Source organism: Ambystoma mexicanum, chromosome 3q (assembly GCF_040938575.1).
Source record: "Ambystoma mexicanum isolate Mex_15411 chromosome 3q, UKY_AmexF1_1, whole genome shotgun sequence".
In the NCBI taxonomy this organism is placed as follows: Eukaryota; Metazoa; Chordata; class Amphibia; order Caudata; family Ambystomatidae; genus Ambystoma; species Ambystoma mexicanum.
In genome coordinates, this window is record NC_090926.1 from 296,585,637 (window position 1) to 296,604,383 (window position 18,747).

At 45.1% G+C, this 18,747-nt stretch overlaps 1 protein-coding gene across 13 annotated transcripts in view; it reads left to right on the forward strand.

Moving 5' to 3' along the window:
- LOC138582484 (uncharacterized) overlaps nt 1-18,747 on the forward strand; it is a 451,229-nt gene that overhangs the window by 234,700 nt on the left and 197,782 nt on the right. For 11 of the 13 annotated variants that reach the window (XM_069653811.1, XM_069653815.1, XM_069653819.1 and 8 more), the window contains 2 exons: nt 2,740-2,811; nt 17,067-17,129. In XM_069653811.1, coding sequence (XP_069509912.1) covers nt 2,740-2,811; nt 17,067-17,129 — 135 coding nt within the window. The remainder of the gene's footprint in view (nt 1-2,739; nt 2,812-17,066; nt 17,130-18,747) is intronic. The other 2 variants (XM_069653822.1, XM_069653824.1) reach the window with 1 other exon arrangement.

Sequence of the window (18,747 nt, forward strand, 5' to 3'; positions counted from 1 at the left end):
TCTTCATGGCGTGCGGCATAGTTTTGTGCGACTATGTCGTCATCACTTGGGCCCTTCCTCAAAAAACCTATGAGCACAAGGGATTGGGTATTGAGAGCACTACTACCTATAGAGAACCCTATAGAGGTTATTCTACTGGTCCACACATGTCAGGTGGCTGGCCTGTTCCATCCACAAGAAACAATCTATTGTATTGTTACAGAGTGGTGGGCTTACCATTGGTTCATGCCCCTTGCCATTTACCCCTGAGTTTCTAGGCTGTGATTGGTTACAGCTGATCTTCCCAGGCCTGGGACTCGATCGAGTTCTCAGCTCGCTGTGCACCTCTTCAAGGTGATGTGAACGATTATGTGTCTGCATTGTAACTTGTGTGTACCACCTTTGCCTATGAGACTGTGCTCCTCACGTTGCAACACTTGCTGCAGTCTGCGTCTGGTTTGCGGGGATCGGCTGTGCTTTCCCACCACGGATGACTATCCATTGTCTCGTTTGGCTGTACCATGTGTTTAGCGACCACAAAATCGAGCTATTCAGCTTGCAATTATGAGGATTTATTCAGTTTCTCTATAGCTAGTCCCCTTGTCGTCTGAGATTGGAATGTGTCCGCGTATCTCTGACCTTGGCTGTGAGTTTGCTTCTTGCTCCATGCAGCCCATGTTAGCTTTCCTCGTCTCAGGTCCTGTGGCTCTTGGGCCTTCTGTAACTTTCCATAGATGTATAATATGGTTTCTATATGTTCACGTTATCCTAGGTACTCTATACTTTAGTCACACAGGGTAGTACCAGGTTCCACATGTACCCCTGCAGTCCCATAGGGTTGTTTGCGTTAGGAATCTGCAAGCTTGCTCAGGATCTCTTGTGCCTTGCGGTTCTGCGTTACTGCATTTGGCTAATTAAAAAATATTGAAAGTATTGACAGTATGTATATGTATCTGGCCTCTAGCTATAGAACTGCGCATGCATGTTCTTCGTGTATACAAGTGTGTCTGCGTGATGCAGTACAGGACTGCGAGTGTGCTTCATGTCTAACGCTGCTATCTCGTGATGTCACTATTGACGTCAGCACTGTGGTTTCTTGTTGCTTAGTTGAGGCTGTCCATATAGGTGTCTGCATCCACGATCTCCGGTTCTTCTCCTATACCTGTGAAGATTTGCATTGTATTCGAACTGTATGGCTGCCTGAGAGGATACCTTTTAGTGTACTTGTCAAGCATGGGTGCACTCGGTATTCGTCCAAAATAAGATGGGTGGCTGCGAGTATTTCTGGCTCTTCGTCTCGACATGAATCTGGGGGTGAGGAGGGGCATCCTCGGGACCCTCTCTTCAATTGCATGTATTAAAATGTATTAAATGATGCTACAAAAGCAGACGGGCCATTGCCTGATTGCGTTATACCCCATTCTGCATGACCTAGATTGGCTTTGACGGTACTTGTAGGGAATGTACGGTTGCTCAGATGTGTGTACTTTCTGTAACCATTACTACCTTGAAACACTGCCACAGGCGAGCCATCATCTCAGCCTAGACCCTTTTCATCAGCCCTCAAATCACATCCTGCCTGTCCAGTCGTTCCCGTGGAAGCAAGTCAGGGTGGTCTGAACGTGGAACATACAACCCACTGAAGGGAGGTGACACGTTTTATCCAAATGCCAGGTGGGATGCACCAGTGGGGCAGGCATCCATATACAGCGAGAAATACTGGAAAGCCGCGTGCCACGTCTCCGTAGCTGCTTAGTAGATGTGAGGTATGTACTCCACTTGTAGACACCACACGTTGTCAGATAAGGGTCCTTTATTAGTTGACATCTTCTTAGAGGCCCTCCTTCCTGCACACCCCTCTCAGCAGTCTGAGGGGGGCTGACAGAGCTCTATTAGAAACACACAGATTAGAACATAGAGCAAAGGAACATTCATTTGAGGATACACATGTGAGCAGCCCCAGGCAAGCACAGCGCATGCACACACAGGTGTCAGATAAAGATAAACAGATACTTGGATGAAAACAACTCTGTTGCACATATTTAAATATATACATAACTGAATCACAACAACGCTCTTGAACATATTAACACATGTACAACTGCATCTATATAACAGTAGACTTCACAAAAGCATAGAAAACTGGGGAGGATCCTTCGATAGAGAAAACATTACTTACCTGTAACAGTAGCTCTCCAGCAATAGGAGCCTTTGCAGATTGTGGTGGAATCTTACAGTTCTGGGGGAGCACTGCATATTGCTTCTCAGGAGTTCCAAAGCTCAGGGGGCATTACACATTTGACACACACACACATGTATGGTTATGTGTGCTAATGGAGGTTAAATCACTGGGGAAAGCAGCGCAGTGAAGCATCTGTTTGATTTCCTGATCCACAGCCCAGATGGTCTCTCAGCCGCCTCCACTGTTTCTCACTCGGGGCAGCGGTGACCATCGCATTTAGATAGTCCTGTAATTCAACCTTTGCAACCTGAGGATGTCTGTGTGAGGTATGCTTCACCAATCAATTAATTCACGTTAATAAATGTATATGGTTTGAGTGAAAAACAAGCTGTTTCCCACTCAGTTTATTATCACATGTTCTTCTCAAGTCATATGTGTACGATGCACCAAAGATGAATAGGTAATGAATGGTAAAATGTCCCCAATAATTGACATATTCTGGACTGTGCGCTGTTCTCAAACACCAGCATTCTGCACTGGCATGATTTCCGCTCTCTCTCATCTCTTTTTGATCCAAGCTGAAGGAAGTGGCGGCTACGACATTGAAGTGATAGAGTACAGTTCTGACCTGACAGCTGCAGATGCAGTGGGTATGTTATTCTGAACCTGCATTGGATCTTTTATAATGGTCTTTGAATTCGCTATACGTCTCAATTACAATCACCTCATCCTGATCGAGCCATACTGCAGCAGCGTTGGCAAACACATGGGACCTCGTTATGAGTTTAGCAGCAATTACCACAAAACTAATTTAATCCTACTGCCACTTGTAATCAGGCAAAATCGTCCCGATAGCGAGTGGAAGGATGGCAGTGTTGGTCCCCAGAGGACTCCCTAGGGATTTTGGAGGAATTACTGTGAGTGGTAATTCTGGCAGGGTAATTCCTTCCGTTTTTTATACTAATTTGGAGGAAATACAGCTGGAGGTAGCTCCTCCACATTGAGATTGGCAGTGCAATAAAAGTGGCAGACATTACGTTATTGCCCCTTTTATACCGCACCACCAATACTCATAATATGCTCTGGAGGAAGTTAATCTCTGCAAACGAGGATTCAAGGGTGTGGTGTCCAAGGTTTACTAGTATCCTATTCCTAGGTATTATTGTTATGTTATGTTATGTTATGTTATGTTATGTTATGTTATTTGGCATTTATATAGCGCTCAATATATCATTGGTATGACCTCAAATTGCTTGTGGGTTGAACGCCCTTGGGGACCGAAGTCCAGGTCAGTCGAGAGAGTAGGGTATCATAGGGTGCTTGAGTGCACTCATTCTGTGTGCAGCTGATGCGATTGCTTGATGGTAGCTGCATCCTAGCATTACGTGGGGTGGTATTCAGATCAGTAGAATGTATGCAGTCTCGAGGTTGGACTCCGAGACTGGGTTCTGGCTGCATTAGGCCTGTGTAGGACGCTTATGTGTGCAGCTAAGCCGATTTTTCATGAGGTATAGCTGCGTTCTAGCAGGGTGGTGAGGTGTTCATGAAGAATTGTTTGTATGTGAGCAGCTTGGCCGAAATTGATCGAGGGGAGTAGCTGCGCTCTACTGTGTGCTGATGTAGCGAGTGAGCATAGTGGTAGGAGTGGTGAGTGTCTGGGCGCAGGTTTTATTTTTATGATCCCGAAGTTCTGGATTTCATTTGCACATATTATTATTACTATTACTTATTCCAGTCCAGTTCTCGTTTTTAGGAGCACTTCCAATAACCATTTCTATTCCTAAAAGGTATTGTTTTGATTTAGTTGAAAAATGCATTAGAACATGTCCTGTTCTTTTAGGTCCTACTCCTGTGGTAATTTTTGCTTTAATACATTTTTGCTGTGGCTGATCACCTTATAGCAGATAAATAGCGCTCGTTTCGTGAATTTCTGTGAGCTAAGATGTGAAGCCCTAATTCATAGACTTTGCTTTTTTCAGATATGATCTTTTTCAAGGAAAAGTGGCCTTAGGCAATTCTTTCTTGGCCACAAAAACTGGATACAAATTAATAAGTGGGGTTCAGTCAGCTTGGAAAATTGAACCACAGCCATACATCAAAGGGGGTATTACTGACCATTACCTTGTCAAGCTCCTGACACCTACATTCAATGGTATTAAAATATGTTATTAAATAAGTAAAGTAGAATATTTCACCTGCTTAAGGTATTTGTTATAAGCTTGTTCTCCATCTCTGGGCATAATGACCGTGGAGAGGAAGCCCTTCTGAAGGCAGGTGCGTTTCACTTTGGGATTCCAGGTGTTCCCATTAGGGAACCCCAAAGGTACATGTGTGAGGAGGTACCTTTTACAAAGAAGCTCGTAAGTTTGAAGGAGCTGCAAGCTCCTAATAGCCATACCAACAAGAAGGATGCAGAAAAGATACTTGTTTTGCGTTACATGAGCGGCAAGGAAACCATGTATCAAGCAAAACTTTGTGCCTCATTCTGAGTAGGGCGCAAAGGGATACCGGGCACCGTTAAGGACATTGGTGCCGGTAATCCCTTTGCGCCCTACTACGAGGTCCCTTAGCGGGTCCCGCAATGGGCACCTGGTTTTACCAGGCGCCCTTAGCGGGAGCCGCTAATGGACCAGAGAGCTAATAACGGCACCGCAAATTGCGGTACCGTTATTAGCTACTTCCCCATTCCCATTGAGCCCTATGGGGGCACAAATGGGAATGGGGAATGGATTTTTCAATGGGGTTTTACTGGTCCCTCCAGGGTCGGAATGGACCGGTAAGTCCCCATTGAACCAGGTCGGACCCGGAACCGGTATGGGAGGTAGTCAAGGCGCAAATAGCGCCATGACTACCTCCATACTCGGAATGAGGCCCTTTGTCTTTGTTACTTTGTTTCCTCCAACAGCAATGCCAGGGGAAGCAAAATTACCAGTTAGTGGGACCCGGCCTGGGTGTAGATTTCAGCTAATACACTGTGTCAGTGTTCTCCCTAATGCAAAACCTAAATGTACTACACCGTCTTCTCCCGCTCCAACAGGAGTCACAGGGGGTAGAATATTGCAAGTTCACTGATACAATCATCCGTCAAATAGATGCAGTGTATCCCCTTGCTCCTTAGATTTACCAGAGGGTTTCAGTAAGAGGAAAACACATCCTCAGCTCATGCAAGAACACAGAACTAAGCACGTAGGCTCGAGAGGAGAGTGAGAGACCATACACTGCCCAACTCTATGAAGAATTCAAAATGGCTGATGGGCCTTATATTGCCTGACGCCAGTTCCCTGAGAGACCGTATGACCATGAACACATGACCCACATGACTAAGGAAACAGCATAATCACTATAACATAGATGCAGTCTGTTGCCCAAAAGCACACCCGAGACTAGGGGCAACAAACCTTTACATTCCATCCAGCCCAACTAAAGAGTGTCAGTCCTGGGAACAGCTTAGAGTAAGTCCTGTGAGACCCCAAGTGCTGACACTTGGCAGCAGACAAGAAGACCTGGGAGCAGCAGTGTAGGTCCTGGACCAAGGATGGCCTCCAAGTTGAGAGAAATACCAAGACAGAGTGATGGAAGGAGCAGGCCCTGGTCTATAGTGAGTTCATAGAGGTGTGGATGAGTGAGAAGAGATGTATCCTGTTGAAAGGGAGGTAGAAAGTATAGCAGGGTGTACTGGACACATGAAGTAGATGGGTACCACTGGAGGAAGAGGGGCAGGAAGTAACATCTGGGAAGAGAGAGAAGGTGAAACAAGAGGAAACATTAGAAGGTACAGTACAAGGGCACCATCTTTCTAAGTAAGGCAAGAGGTACCACCAGGGCCTAAATGAGACTGTGAATCTGGAGGAAGAGGGGCAGGAAGTAACATCTGGGAAGAGAGAGAAGGTGAAACAAGAGGAAACATTAGAAGGTACAGTACAAGGGCACCATCTTTCTAAGTAAGGCAAGAGGTACCACCAGGGCCTAAAAGAGACTGTGAATCAGGGGAGAACTGTGTGGTGCTTAGTGAGAAAGGAAGAGATGGTTTGGCAAGAGAGTGAGACCGGTACCAGCCTGGAGAGGTGAGTGAGAAGCACAATCGGGGAAACAGAGGACACGGTAATAGGCCAGAGAACGAGATGACCCTGGAAGCGAGTGATAGCGGGAAGGTGAGAAACGGACAGCGTGAAGGGGAAGAATTATGAGACAGAGGAGAGAGAAATTACTGAACAGATTTGTAGTGAAAGAGACCATACAGAGGAGATGAATTGTGGGTCAGAAGCGAGAGAAAAATGACTAAAGAGACTTGCCGAGAGTGGGTCTATTATTATTTGGGAATTTACGGAGCGCAGTGCTGGCTCCGGGAAGCAACGGAGCACTTTACAAGTCATTGGTGGAGGTACTATGTTCAAAATACTATCCCTGTACGTATACCTTACTTATACTAATTTGGTAATATCCAGGTACTGCAGCAGAGTCCCAGGAAGTGGCAACTCGTGTCTGCGTGTTCTTTTGGGCTTGTTTGCCGTGTGACCACGGCCTTGTGTCGCAGCCTCCACCGGGTGCCCCCAGTGACGAGGTTGCTACGGGCTGGGTGTCCCCAGCAGCTGTCTGCCTGTCTGGTGATCTGGACCTTGCAGTGTGCTCACTGCTACTGGTGTGCTGCGTGCCTGGTGTGCGGGCCTCTGAAAGGCTTGTGGTGCTGGCCAGAATGCGTCAGTGACTGCGTGTGCAGAGGAGGAGGCGGAAGGGCCGCAAAACAAAAGAGCCGCGTCACGGAGGCGGCCTGGCCCAAGGGGATCCTGAAATAAGGTACGGATACCAGGTAAGTGTAGAACGGTTTATTCTGGACCCCAAAGGAGCAGGCCGCCGCTGGGAAAACATAAAACAACCAACCGGCCTGTGTGGAATGTTGACCCATAAACATGGAACAACATTCCACACGCGCCTACCGCAGAATACAACATATCTCCTTCCCTTATCATGCAATAACATACAATATAATTGAAGTCTGGAAGAAATGAAATATATAAACAACAAAATAACATCACCAAGAAAGCACAAGAAAGTTCAAGATGAACACAGTTATGAACACAAAATTACATATACATAGGAACATCATTAACCTGTATTCCTTTGATGTGACAATAAAAGATGATGTACGTTAACGCACAAAGTCTCTGAGTCTAATAGGAGGTCCACACCTTCTCAAAGGCCTCCCAAACTCTACCACTCCTCCTCTCGACACAGTATCATCCACAGACCTGCTCATACCCTCTTCATCCACCCCAGGATCTGAAAACTGACTTCCTATGACACACCCTGGAGCACTAGAACGCCTCTCTCCAGGTACATAATCAAACAAATCACATCCATCACCATCCATACTATCACTGTCCCCTACAGTCACAGAATTGGTTCTGGAACCATTAACCAACACCACCCTCCTCTTCCTCCATGCTGAACCATCCTCCAACCGCACATAACCTTTACCACTCTTGACAACTTTCTTAGCAGGAAAAAACACACTACCACCTTTCTGGACAAATCTGGGATTGTTTATATATACAAGATCTCCATCCTCAACTTGTAACTCCTTCCGATCCCTCTGAGATAACCTCACAGCTTCCTGACACTCCAGGATCCTCTGCTGAACATTGTCCAAATTCAATTCACACGGGCCACCACCCCCCAGCGCCATGGATCTCAAAGTGGTTCCAGGTTTCCTTTCCCTCATCAACTCGAAGGGTGTCCTCCCCGTGCTAATACAAGGGGTTCTGCGATAAGCTGATAAAAACTCTGACACCACACCTTGCCACTCAAGCCCACTTGTCAAGGCTAACTGAATGGCATTCTTAATCATACCATTGACTCTCTCCACCATGCCGTTGGCACTTGGGTTGTATAAAGCGGTGCAATTATGTTCTATACCATACTGCACCAAAAATTCCTTCATGACTTTAGAGGTAAACTGCACACCGTTGTCCGTAAACCAAATTTGCAGGAATTCCTTCCCTATCAAATATCTTCTTAAGAAAGGCTACCACACAATCCGTAGTTACCCTGCCAAATGCAGCCACCTCAACCCATTTAGATATGTAATCCACCAAAACCAAGAGGAACCTGGACTCCGGTTCCAAACATTCAAAAGGGCCCATGATGTCTAAAGCCAACTTAGACCACACTTCCCTGGTAATATCAACAGGGTGAGTAGGTTGAGGGCGAACTACCTTGCTTTTGTCACTCATGGCACAGGCGTGACACTCCTTCACCACCAACTCCACGTCACGGTCCATGGCGGGCCACCAGTATTCCTCCCTAAGTCTTCTTTTTGTCAAAGAATGACCCAAATGCCCCTCATGGGCCAACGCAACAATTTTCTCCCTCAAGCTGACGGGTGGGATCAACTTAGGTCCTCTCGATACACCCCAAGGACCCACGGCTAGTTCTTCCAAAACCTGGGAATAACCTTTGCTCTCTTGTCTATCCTTAACTGCCTCCCAACCCTTGCTAAGGCCCTCCTTGATCCAACACAGCTCAGCATCATTTTCGCTCTCTATGGTCCAAATGGATTTATCAATGGCAGGGATGACACATGAAACTTGGCACTCCTCCTCCTCTTCCATACCATTGCCCTGTGAATTCACCAATCCTGCCGTCGGCAACTGTGATAGACAATCCGCCACAACATTTCGTCTACCAGCCACATTCTCTGTGTTGAAGTTATACTCCTGCAAATACACAGACCATCTAGCTATCCTGGGAGACACTGCCCCAACTCCCTTAGTGGAGAACACATGCACAAGGGGCTTGTGGTCGGTCCTAACCACGTATGGAATACCCCAAAGAAACGTCCTAAAATGTTTGGATGCCCAGGTCACCGCCAAAGCTTCACGCTCAATCACTGAATACCTTTGCTCAGCCCCTCTCAAGGTTCTAGACGCAAAAAAACAACGGTTTTGCACTCTCCTTCACACATTTGTTCCAAAACTGCACCTAATCCCAATTCGCTGGCGTCCACCGTGAGAATTGTTTTGGATTTAGGGTCAAACGACCTTAAACATGGGGCAAGATCCACACTACTCTTCACAGCCTCAAACTCCTCACCACACTTGTCGGGCCATTCAAACCTAACATTTTTCTTTAACATTGCTCTCATGGACACAGTTTTGTCAGAATAGTTTGGAATAAACTTCACGTAGTACTCAGCTAACCCAAGAAATGTCTTAAGCTGATCCTTACTGGTGGTCACTGGAGTATCCTTCAACACTTGCACAAGTTCTACTTTGGGACTGATTCCTTGGGAACTAAGGGTATGGCCCAAATATGTCACTTTGTCCACCCCCACATGACATTTCGCCAATTTTACCTTCAAACCCCTCACTTTCAAAATTTTCATCACACCACACACCCTACTGTCATGTTCCTCCCTACTAGCATCCCACACCAAAATATCATCCTAGAAATAACATACCCCAGCAACCCGCCAAACAGTTCTTGCATCAAATGCTGAAATACAGCCGATGCCGACGCCAAGCCGAAAGGCATGCGGCAAAAACGATACGCACCAAATAGGGTCACAAAAGATGTAAGGCGCCTAGAATCAACATGTAGATCAATTTGATGGTATGCCGCAGATAAATCAAACGTAGAAAAACATTTGGCTTCACCTAGTGTGAGCAGCAATTCGTTAATGTTTGGCAAGGGATGACAGTCAACCCAAATACTTGAATTAAGCTCACGGAAATCTACACACATCCTAATGTTGCCATCACCTTTTTTGACCAACACCACAGGAAACAACTGTTTCAAGGATTCAATAGGTTCAATGACCTCTGCCTCCATCAGTTTATCCAGTTCTAATCTGAGACCATCCCTTGCTAACACAGGGATACCCCTCACCTTGTGTACCTTAGGCACTGCACCCCTTTTTAGGATGATGCAATGTGAAAATCCTTTGAGTTTCCCCAACTGATCAGAAAACACTTCAGGAAACTCAACTCCGAGTGACTCGGATGTCAGAGGCTCCCTCACCTCCTCACCCTTGTGAATGCTCAACACAGGCACCTCCTTCCCCAGGTGAATTTCCATGCCCAAAGCAGCTTGTTCGTCCCATCCCAAGACACTCGTACCCTTAAGCGCTACAGACAACTCACCCACAGTTTGTCGACCCCGAAATTCAATGCAAGATCGATCATAGCCTAACACACAGATGGGATTTTGTCCATAAGCACTGGAATTGATATCTGAAGGACACAAGTTCGACATCTCCTTACCCAGTTTTTCTGTGTATGTTTCTGGGGACACAATGGTATAAGGTGAGTCTGAATCTACCAACATGTCCAAGGATTGCCCATCCACCATCACAGAGACCCACAGACCTTTCTGTGAAACTCCTCCCACGTGTAGAATCACACCTTGTTCTACTTTAATCACAGACTCAACCTCTTGATCAGACACACCTCCATCCGATACCACTCCAACCATACCATTAAATTTGCACATGCGGGCATAGTGTCCTTTACATTTGCATTTTCTGCACACATCATTTACTGCATGACACTCCTTATAGCCAGTAAAGTGACTCGGCCAGCCACACCCTGACTGTCACTGATATTGAGTTTCTTTTTATTATCTCCACCGCTTCCTCTTCCACGTGGTACAATAGCCTGAACGGCATCTCTGGCACCCTCTCGTTCCGTGACTATCTGCACGCTCGCTCTGGAAGCTTCAATGGCCCTGGCGATCTCCACAACCTTCTCCAATGGCGGATCATTTTCTATCCAAAGTCTTTCCCTGATCTTCTGGTTGCTTGTTTTCATCATTATTTGATCCCTGATATACTCATCCAGAATCCCTGAGAACTTGCACGTGGCCATAAGAGTCTGCAATGCTGTTACATAAGCATCTAAGGACTCACCTGGACCTTGTGCCCTCGAGAAGAATTTATAACGCTCCAAAACTACATTTATTCTCTTACCAAAACAATCCTCCAATTTTATCAGAGCAGTCTCATACGCGCTCACCACTCTTTCTCCATCACCACTGCCAGGCACAGTCACCTCCTCCCCAGGCAGATGACGGAAGACACGCAGCCCTTCAGTACCTATGCAGTTAAGCAGTGCTGCTTCTTTCTCATCATCGGAAAACTTTGCCCCTCCAGCCTCCCGCAAATATATTGCAAAGGAGTCAATCCATTGGTCCCACGGGGCAACCGGCTCACCTGGGGTTGGCAAAAATGCAGGGGGGGTCTAGCTGCAGTGTGCCACATGTTCTCTGCACCAAGCTCAACAGATGTGAAGCAAAGCACTGTCCAAAGAGGGTTTATGCCTTTACAAGCAGGATTCCAGGTGTCTCACAACACGAAACAAACCTTGAGATAGCAAATCCGGGTGTCTCACCACACGAAACAATCCCCACTGTACTTTGGAAAGGAGAGTGCCCACTGTATGCACTGTAACATACGAATATCGTGCCACAGACACTGGTATGAATGCTGCTGACCAACCACCCACACAGCGCTCACAGTACCTTTAGGCAGAGACCTCAATGCCGGTGACAAATTTTGCAGATCAATCACCCGCTCAGTGCTTGCAGTACCTTTGGGCAGAGACCTCCTCTGTACTGCCAGCAACGGGAGTCACTGGCACATGCACCTTGTTGGGCTCTCCAACATATTGTGCACAGCTGAGCCCAAACCAGGACCACGCCTTTCACGTCTCCGGACGTGATCCTAAAATGGAGACTGCTTGTTGGCACAGCCCAACAACTTCCAGGACGCTGCAACGGCGAAGCAGGCTCAATGGATTTGCGTCGCTGTCCAGGCACGCACGGCTCCCCACAGTTGGGAGTAGCCGCGGAGCACACACACACAGCTGCTACCTCCAATCAGCAGTCGCGGAGCCAACGTGCACAGCCGCCCCCTCCTGGGAGCAGCCCCGGGGCCTCGCAGGGATGGCCTCTTTCCTCCTGCCGCGACCGCACAAGGGGCGAAGAGTCAGCCATAACGGGGCAGAGAGGCACCGGAATTACAGCGGTCCCCCACCTGAGACTGCTTCAGATCAAGAGACAGGCAGCAGCAGAGCGGGGCACGCTGCACTCCATCAAAATAGGGGTGCAGTAACAACAGTCACGCTCCTAGGCTGGACACATCCAGATGGGGCTACACAGTGCCAGCAGAGCCACCGCCAGCCACAACAGGCTGGTCACAGAAGACGGCGTTGGTCCCCCAGGGCGAACAGTTACGTTTTCTGCGGTCACTGCTCCTGCAAAATCAACCGGATGACAGGAAACAGCCTTGCACGCGTGGGAGTGAGGGGTCCAGATTCCTCGTCGCCAATGAAGTAATTTTCGGACACCAGGTAAGTGTAGAACGGTTTATTCTGGACCCCAAAGGAGCAGGCCGCCGCTGGGAAAACATAAAACAACCAACCGGTCCGTGTGGAATGTTGACCCATAACCATGGAACAACATTCCACACGCGCCTACAGCAGAATTCCACAGATCCCGGGCCTGCAGCAGTGATACTTTCTATATTATTTAACGAAAAAACTCGTGATTCAGATTTATTTGAAGGAATAGATTTGCTAATGTCCTACAATTGAATTGTGAACAGCAGTTTAGTCGTAATTTTTTTAAGTGGGCTGTTAATGTGACACCAATCACACAGGCACAGTACACATTACGGACGTTCTTCGTTTTGAAATCTTCCATGATGCAACATGTCAGAGCCTGATTCTTCCAGATTTGCCACACTTCTGACACGTGTAAATAGAATGCGCGGTCCTTCTGATTTAGGAGAATAGTGGCCTTAGCCACAGTCTTCTTAGTGCGTATTTGCAAGAGGTGTTTCGCATGCAGCGGTCCTCGGAAGCCAGATCCCCGGTGATGAACCCGCCCTCCTCACTCCTGTCACTTGCCTTAAGTACATCCACGTGGAGTCTGGTGATGGAACTCCGCAGCAGGGGGTGTACTCTGTCTCTGTTAGCTTCTGCGCATGATTGGTGTGCCAGCACAGACCCTCCTGCATCCCGCTCTCTGCCAATGAGGGACCCCTGGAACACTCAAAAGGGTCTTTATTCTGCATCGACATTGGGCCTCGGCCAAGATCTTTGTCTGAACATTCGAGGAACGGTATGATAAAAATAAATAATTATTGATTGCCCTCATTCATATCAAGTCCTGTGCCGCGATGTTGTTATGTGGATACCCATCACACTATCAGTAAAAACAGCCAATAAACTCCTATTTCAAACTAATAAAGCATTTCTTTCCAGAGGCAAAGACTAAATGAAAGCACGTTCAACGTAATGAAATAGGTTCAGCTGGACTAAGCAACATCTCCAAATTAGGGCGTTGTTTGTTCTGAACTATGCATTTTTTCGGTGCCTTGTCACTTAATTTCACGCCCTTTCTTTTGTCTTTGCCTGTATTGAATTGTTTCATGTCCGCTGGGCTTTTTTTCTGGGGTTTGATTGAAATGTGAGTGCGCTGCAGTAGAGGGCTGTCACGGGTCCTGCCATGGTCTCGGTGCGTGCTGCTGGAATGGCAGCTAACCTGGGTGCTTTCAACAAGTAGAGAATGAAGACCCCCACCCCTACCCCTGGCAGGGTGAAGAGGCATAAGAAGGGGGTGGGTAAAGCTGGTCGTTCTAGCAAATTGCAGTAGTTTGCAATGATTATTTGATCTTTTAGACTTCCTCTGCAAGAAAGTATTGCAATGTCGATCCCGCTCCAGAATTTGTTGGATGGGGTAGGCCAGTCAGGTGCACTGTTTTCAAAACCTCTCAGGGCTGGTTGGCTGCTTTGGTTGGGCTGTAGTCTTGTTGCTCTGAAAGTGGCTTTGCGGTTTGTGGTTTTGGATTGCCGTAAGCTGTTGTGAAAGCTCTCTATAGCAGATTGGGACTGTCCCATAGGTGTAGGGTTTCTCTGAGCGTGGGATACCACTATCTGCAGACACACGGTGAGGTCTGCAGGCTCCAGAAGGTGTTTGGAGATCAGTAATAGCTGCGTGAGTTTGGTGGAGTGGTGCAGCAAGCTTTATGGTGGTCTACGTGGGTGGCATCAGCTGAAAAGTATCATATACGCAGCTGTGATTTTACTCAGAAGATTGCTTCACAAATGTTTTTTTTTTGCTCAAGCCTCACTTTCGAATTTTCAAGATGGCTGAATACTGATGCAATTTCATTCCCATATTTTGAAACTAAAAATCAGCCTATCCAGGAATCCGTTGGTGGCTGTGGTACAATTTGAGGTTTGGTCCAGCTCTCTTGCTGTTCAGCTTTACCTTACTTAGTAATGGAGCGTTGGTCTCATTGCTTTTTCCAAAGGACTCGCCAACTGTTAAATATTTAATTAGTGTTGGTTTCTTCCAGGATGTGCACCGTGGAACATGCTACTGAATGCTATAGTCAGAATTGGAGGCAGGATCCAGGAACACAGCTGTGCAGCCACATGTGTGACATGATCAGTCACTCATGATTTGGGGATATGATGTCCTTCCAGATGGAAAGCCTCACCAGCAGGAACATGGCTTCTGTCGCCCACCTTTAGTTGTACATGACGGTGTTTGTCAGGATGTGCTTAGGCCAATGGGGACCTTGCTTAATCTATTTGTTTCACTTGAAATTGGCTCATGCATAGAACCATAATACAACTTTTCATGGACACCATTTTAAAGGTGTGCACTTAATAGGTTCACTTTTGTTCAAAATCGGCACATTCTGTATACCTTTACGTGTATGTGTGGGCAGGGGATTGAGGGGGCGGAGGAGCGGGTTAGGGTGGCATGGGTGGGCCCTCATTAGATGGCAAACTGGTCGAATTCATTTCGACAAAACGAGCACAAACAAGGTGCACGCATTTAAAAAGTTTTCCAGTAAAACACGAGAAAAAACACCTTTTTTAAATTAAAATTCCTACTTCAATTCTTGGACTTTTCCACCTGATTAAACTAAATTGTTCGACAACTATAAGCCTCCAGCCTTTTTTGAGGGATACCCAGGTTTACCTAGTGGATTTCTCACACAGCCACATGCAGCAATGCCAATACACTTGGACTAGAGGTGGTCTATAGGGCCCTGTTGCCAATACAAAGGATTTGTTATAAAATTCAGGAATATTCTTAAAAACGTACAAAAACATGGATGTAACATTCTTAATATTTTCTTCATCAAATACAAAGATGATTCTTTTTTTTAATCAGTTGTTTCAATACAGAAATGTGTAACTTTGAAACCGGATTCTTTGTCATCTGTTTCCCGCACTCAGTTAGGACATGACTTGGACCATGGTGAGATATTACACATTTCTGAAATGCGACGTAGAACATCTTTGGGGCAAACATTCCAAAAGGATAGTGTTATGAGCCGAAAACATGTTTGGGTGTGACTTTAAGATCTGGTCAAGATGTGAAGGCTATTTTTGGAAGAAAGTACTGCAGATACCATAAAGCACTCCAACTGCCTGTGTCCTATATGAAATCGGGATCTCCACACTAAATGCCAGAATAACTTGGAATAGACTAGCTTTATTCCAAAAGACTAATGAAGATGCAGCTGGCGCCTTTCAATATACTAATTGACAAAAAACTAGCAGGTAAAACAGCTCTGGTGGAATGGAGACACCAAAGTAAGGTCATCCTAAATCAATTAAATACAGACGAACATACATTATAGAATAATCCAGATGCAGTCAAGAAGAAGTTGCTGGAGCTTGACTGGATAGAAATTGGCGAGCGAAGATCTGCACATAAATCTATGAGAAACTCACCAACCGAAGCTAGAAGTGTTAATACGCTTTCAAAATATCTGACCATAGATCCATTCAAACGTCTAAGAAAACTGTATCTACAATTCCGCCTTAACATATTTGCAACTAAAGAAATCTTGAAAAATCGGAGGATGATCTCCCCAAGCAACACAATCTGCAGATTCTGTTCAAATGGAGACGAAAATTTAAAACATCTATTCCTTTCCTGTAGCAAACTGAGCGAACAACGAGAGAAATACTTAAGGAAGGAGATGGACAAATACTTGACCTACTGTGAAGAAGATTGGTGGTGCCAACTACACATAGGCGAGAGCAAATCCTTGATGCTAGCAATAACAAAATGTTTAGATGAATTGCAATTGCTATTGGAGACGGTGCCCCCAAGTATGATCAGTGTTTGAGATCTGATGGTTAGAATATAAATCCGAGAGACGATGGTCTCCATTTTCCACTTAGAGACTCTTTCTTTGTTTTACTATTGTTTTTAAGAATATATGATAAATGTAATTTAGTGTAGGGTTTTTGTGAGAACGGTGTTAAGTTTGTATTTCAAACGTTTGTATAAACTACGTGAAATACATTTTTTTTTTAAAAGATAGTGTTTTCACTTGTGTCTGTAGATATTCATGGAGAAGATCAACCATTTTTAAAATGAAAGGAACTATTACGGTCTCTATGGGAACATAACATATCATAACGTATCAAAACGGTTTTAGGATTGAGGAAGGCAATACAAGTTAATGATGTAGGAGAGAACAGTGGCACTATGAAGGGGCGAGGTAGAGGAGGCTGGAGACAACAAAACAAATATTGATACAAGACTTTTGAGACCACCAACTGTGAGCAAGTATGGCGGCCCAGCTTCCATGCAGGTCAGACAAGGAAGCCTTCAGCCCCTGCAGAATCTCCCAGCAAATCCATGACCATTCTTCTAAATTACGTTTTACTGCCAAAATATACTGACAGATATTTACCCTTGATGAAAGATTGATGGTAATTGGCTTTATTACCTCAAGGGTTTTCCTATTGACACTTAGTAAGCATCTTTTATCGAAGAATAATTAACATTGTGTAGAGAAAAATTACGTGATTACTGCTTCTTTCACTTTTATAATTTCCCTTTGTTGCAATGTTCTTATTCAAACACAAAACAGGTGCCAGCTCAGAAGCTGAGGTCGCAAGCTGCACTATTGAATCGGTTGTCATATCAGCGTCAGGTAAGTTGTTCAGTACTTTAAGTTCTTTTCTTGTTTTGCTTGAACTTATAATAGGACAGAAGAAAGAACGGAACCTAAAATGAGATTTGATTTGAAAGTTGAACATTAAACTTAGAAAGAGACGTGTAAAATTAAAGTTTGAAAAAACAATCAGGTATTCAACAATTACAATTAAAACATTTTTAAAGTTTGAACTACTGAGCCTAAAAAATGTAAAAAAGAATTTAAGATGGATTATGGGGTCACAAGGAGTTATAGTGGGAGGTAATGGCTGGATATCCCCAGTTTTAAAATCAGAATTAAATATTTTTGGTGGATTTAGGAAACTTAGATTTTGGACTTTTTCTAACGCCCACATTCCTGTTGCACTCAAACACCCTTCTTGAGAATAATTCTTCTGGAAAAGCCTACACTAGACCCTTTGGTACTTTCTAATTTTCAGCCTTCGCCAATGAGAAGTATTTTGGAAGGCATTCATTTTGTGTTGTGGTAATTAATCCTCGTTTTTGGGCTACCGGTTTATCTATTGCTGGGAATGCCAGAATGAAAGCACCTTGCCTATGGTGTCAAATCATGGTCATGGATGGCAGTCACGGAACGTTTCATAGACATGGAACTTCCTTGTCTAGGATTCACAGCTGATCGCCACCATTCTGCAAGTCGCATGTCCTGTACAAGGTCCAATGATTTCCAGGCAAACAAAAAGGCAGAGAGGGTTGCTCTCTTTTTAAAATGTTCTACTTTTAATGCATTTTTGGGGAGTTTGAAGACTAGTTTTTGGAAATTAGATGGGGATGGGTCTGGTGTTGGCGGCAGAAAGGAATAAGGGGGGAAAGCTTTATTTTTCAAAGCTGCTCCATTTCAAATTCAAATTAATTCGAAACCTATATCTATGAATTCAAGGTTCCTGTATTGAACACTGTTTCTTTGGCTGCAATGTTGAAATTTTATTTTTGATATAAAATTTCCATGATTTGGTTCTTTCAAATGTTTAGTTCCAAACTATTGCACATATTCTACAGCCTGGGCAGAGGTCCCAGAAACCCTGCTTGGTGAAATAGCATCATCTTCAATACCACCCAAACCCTGGACCCAGTCTTTGTTGGTCCAAATTTTTAAGAAGGGCAATTGTGAGACCTGACGTCTGAAGGCTTATTGTTTTATTACTATGGTGTGTGTCCCTCCTATTAAAGAAAATGATTATCTCGACAGAGGCATATAATTTTGAAATATCCAACAGGTCTTCGGAAACATATGGGGACAAATGTCAATATACCTATAATTAATTTAGTGGAATCCTAGGTCACTTCAAAGGGAAATGTTCCATTATTTTCAGATTTCTTGGATTTTACTGCTCCTTTTGACTTGGAGGATAGGCAGTCTTATGGTCAAAACTAGATGCCTGTAGACTGAACAAGGTCTGTTGAAAATAATTATTCATTCTGAGACAATCGTGAGAGTAAGGCTGCATATTGGAGGACTGTTTTCTAAGGGGATTACAACCAATTATGGCCTAAAGCTAGTGTGTGTGATGGCCATCTGCTTCTAATTTATATGTGGCAGATCTGAACTTGACCCTTTGAAAGACATCTAATTTTCCACCTTAACTGGGTTCTCA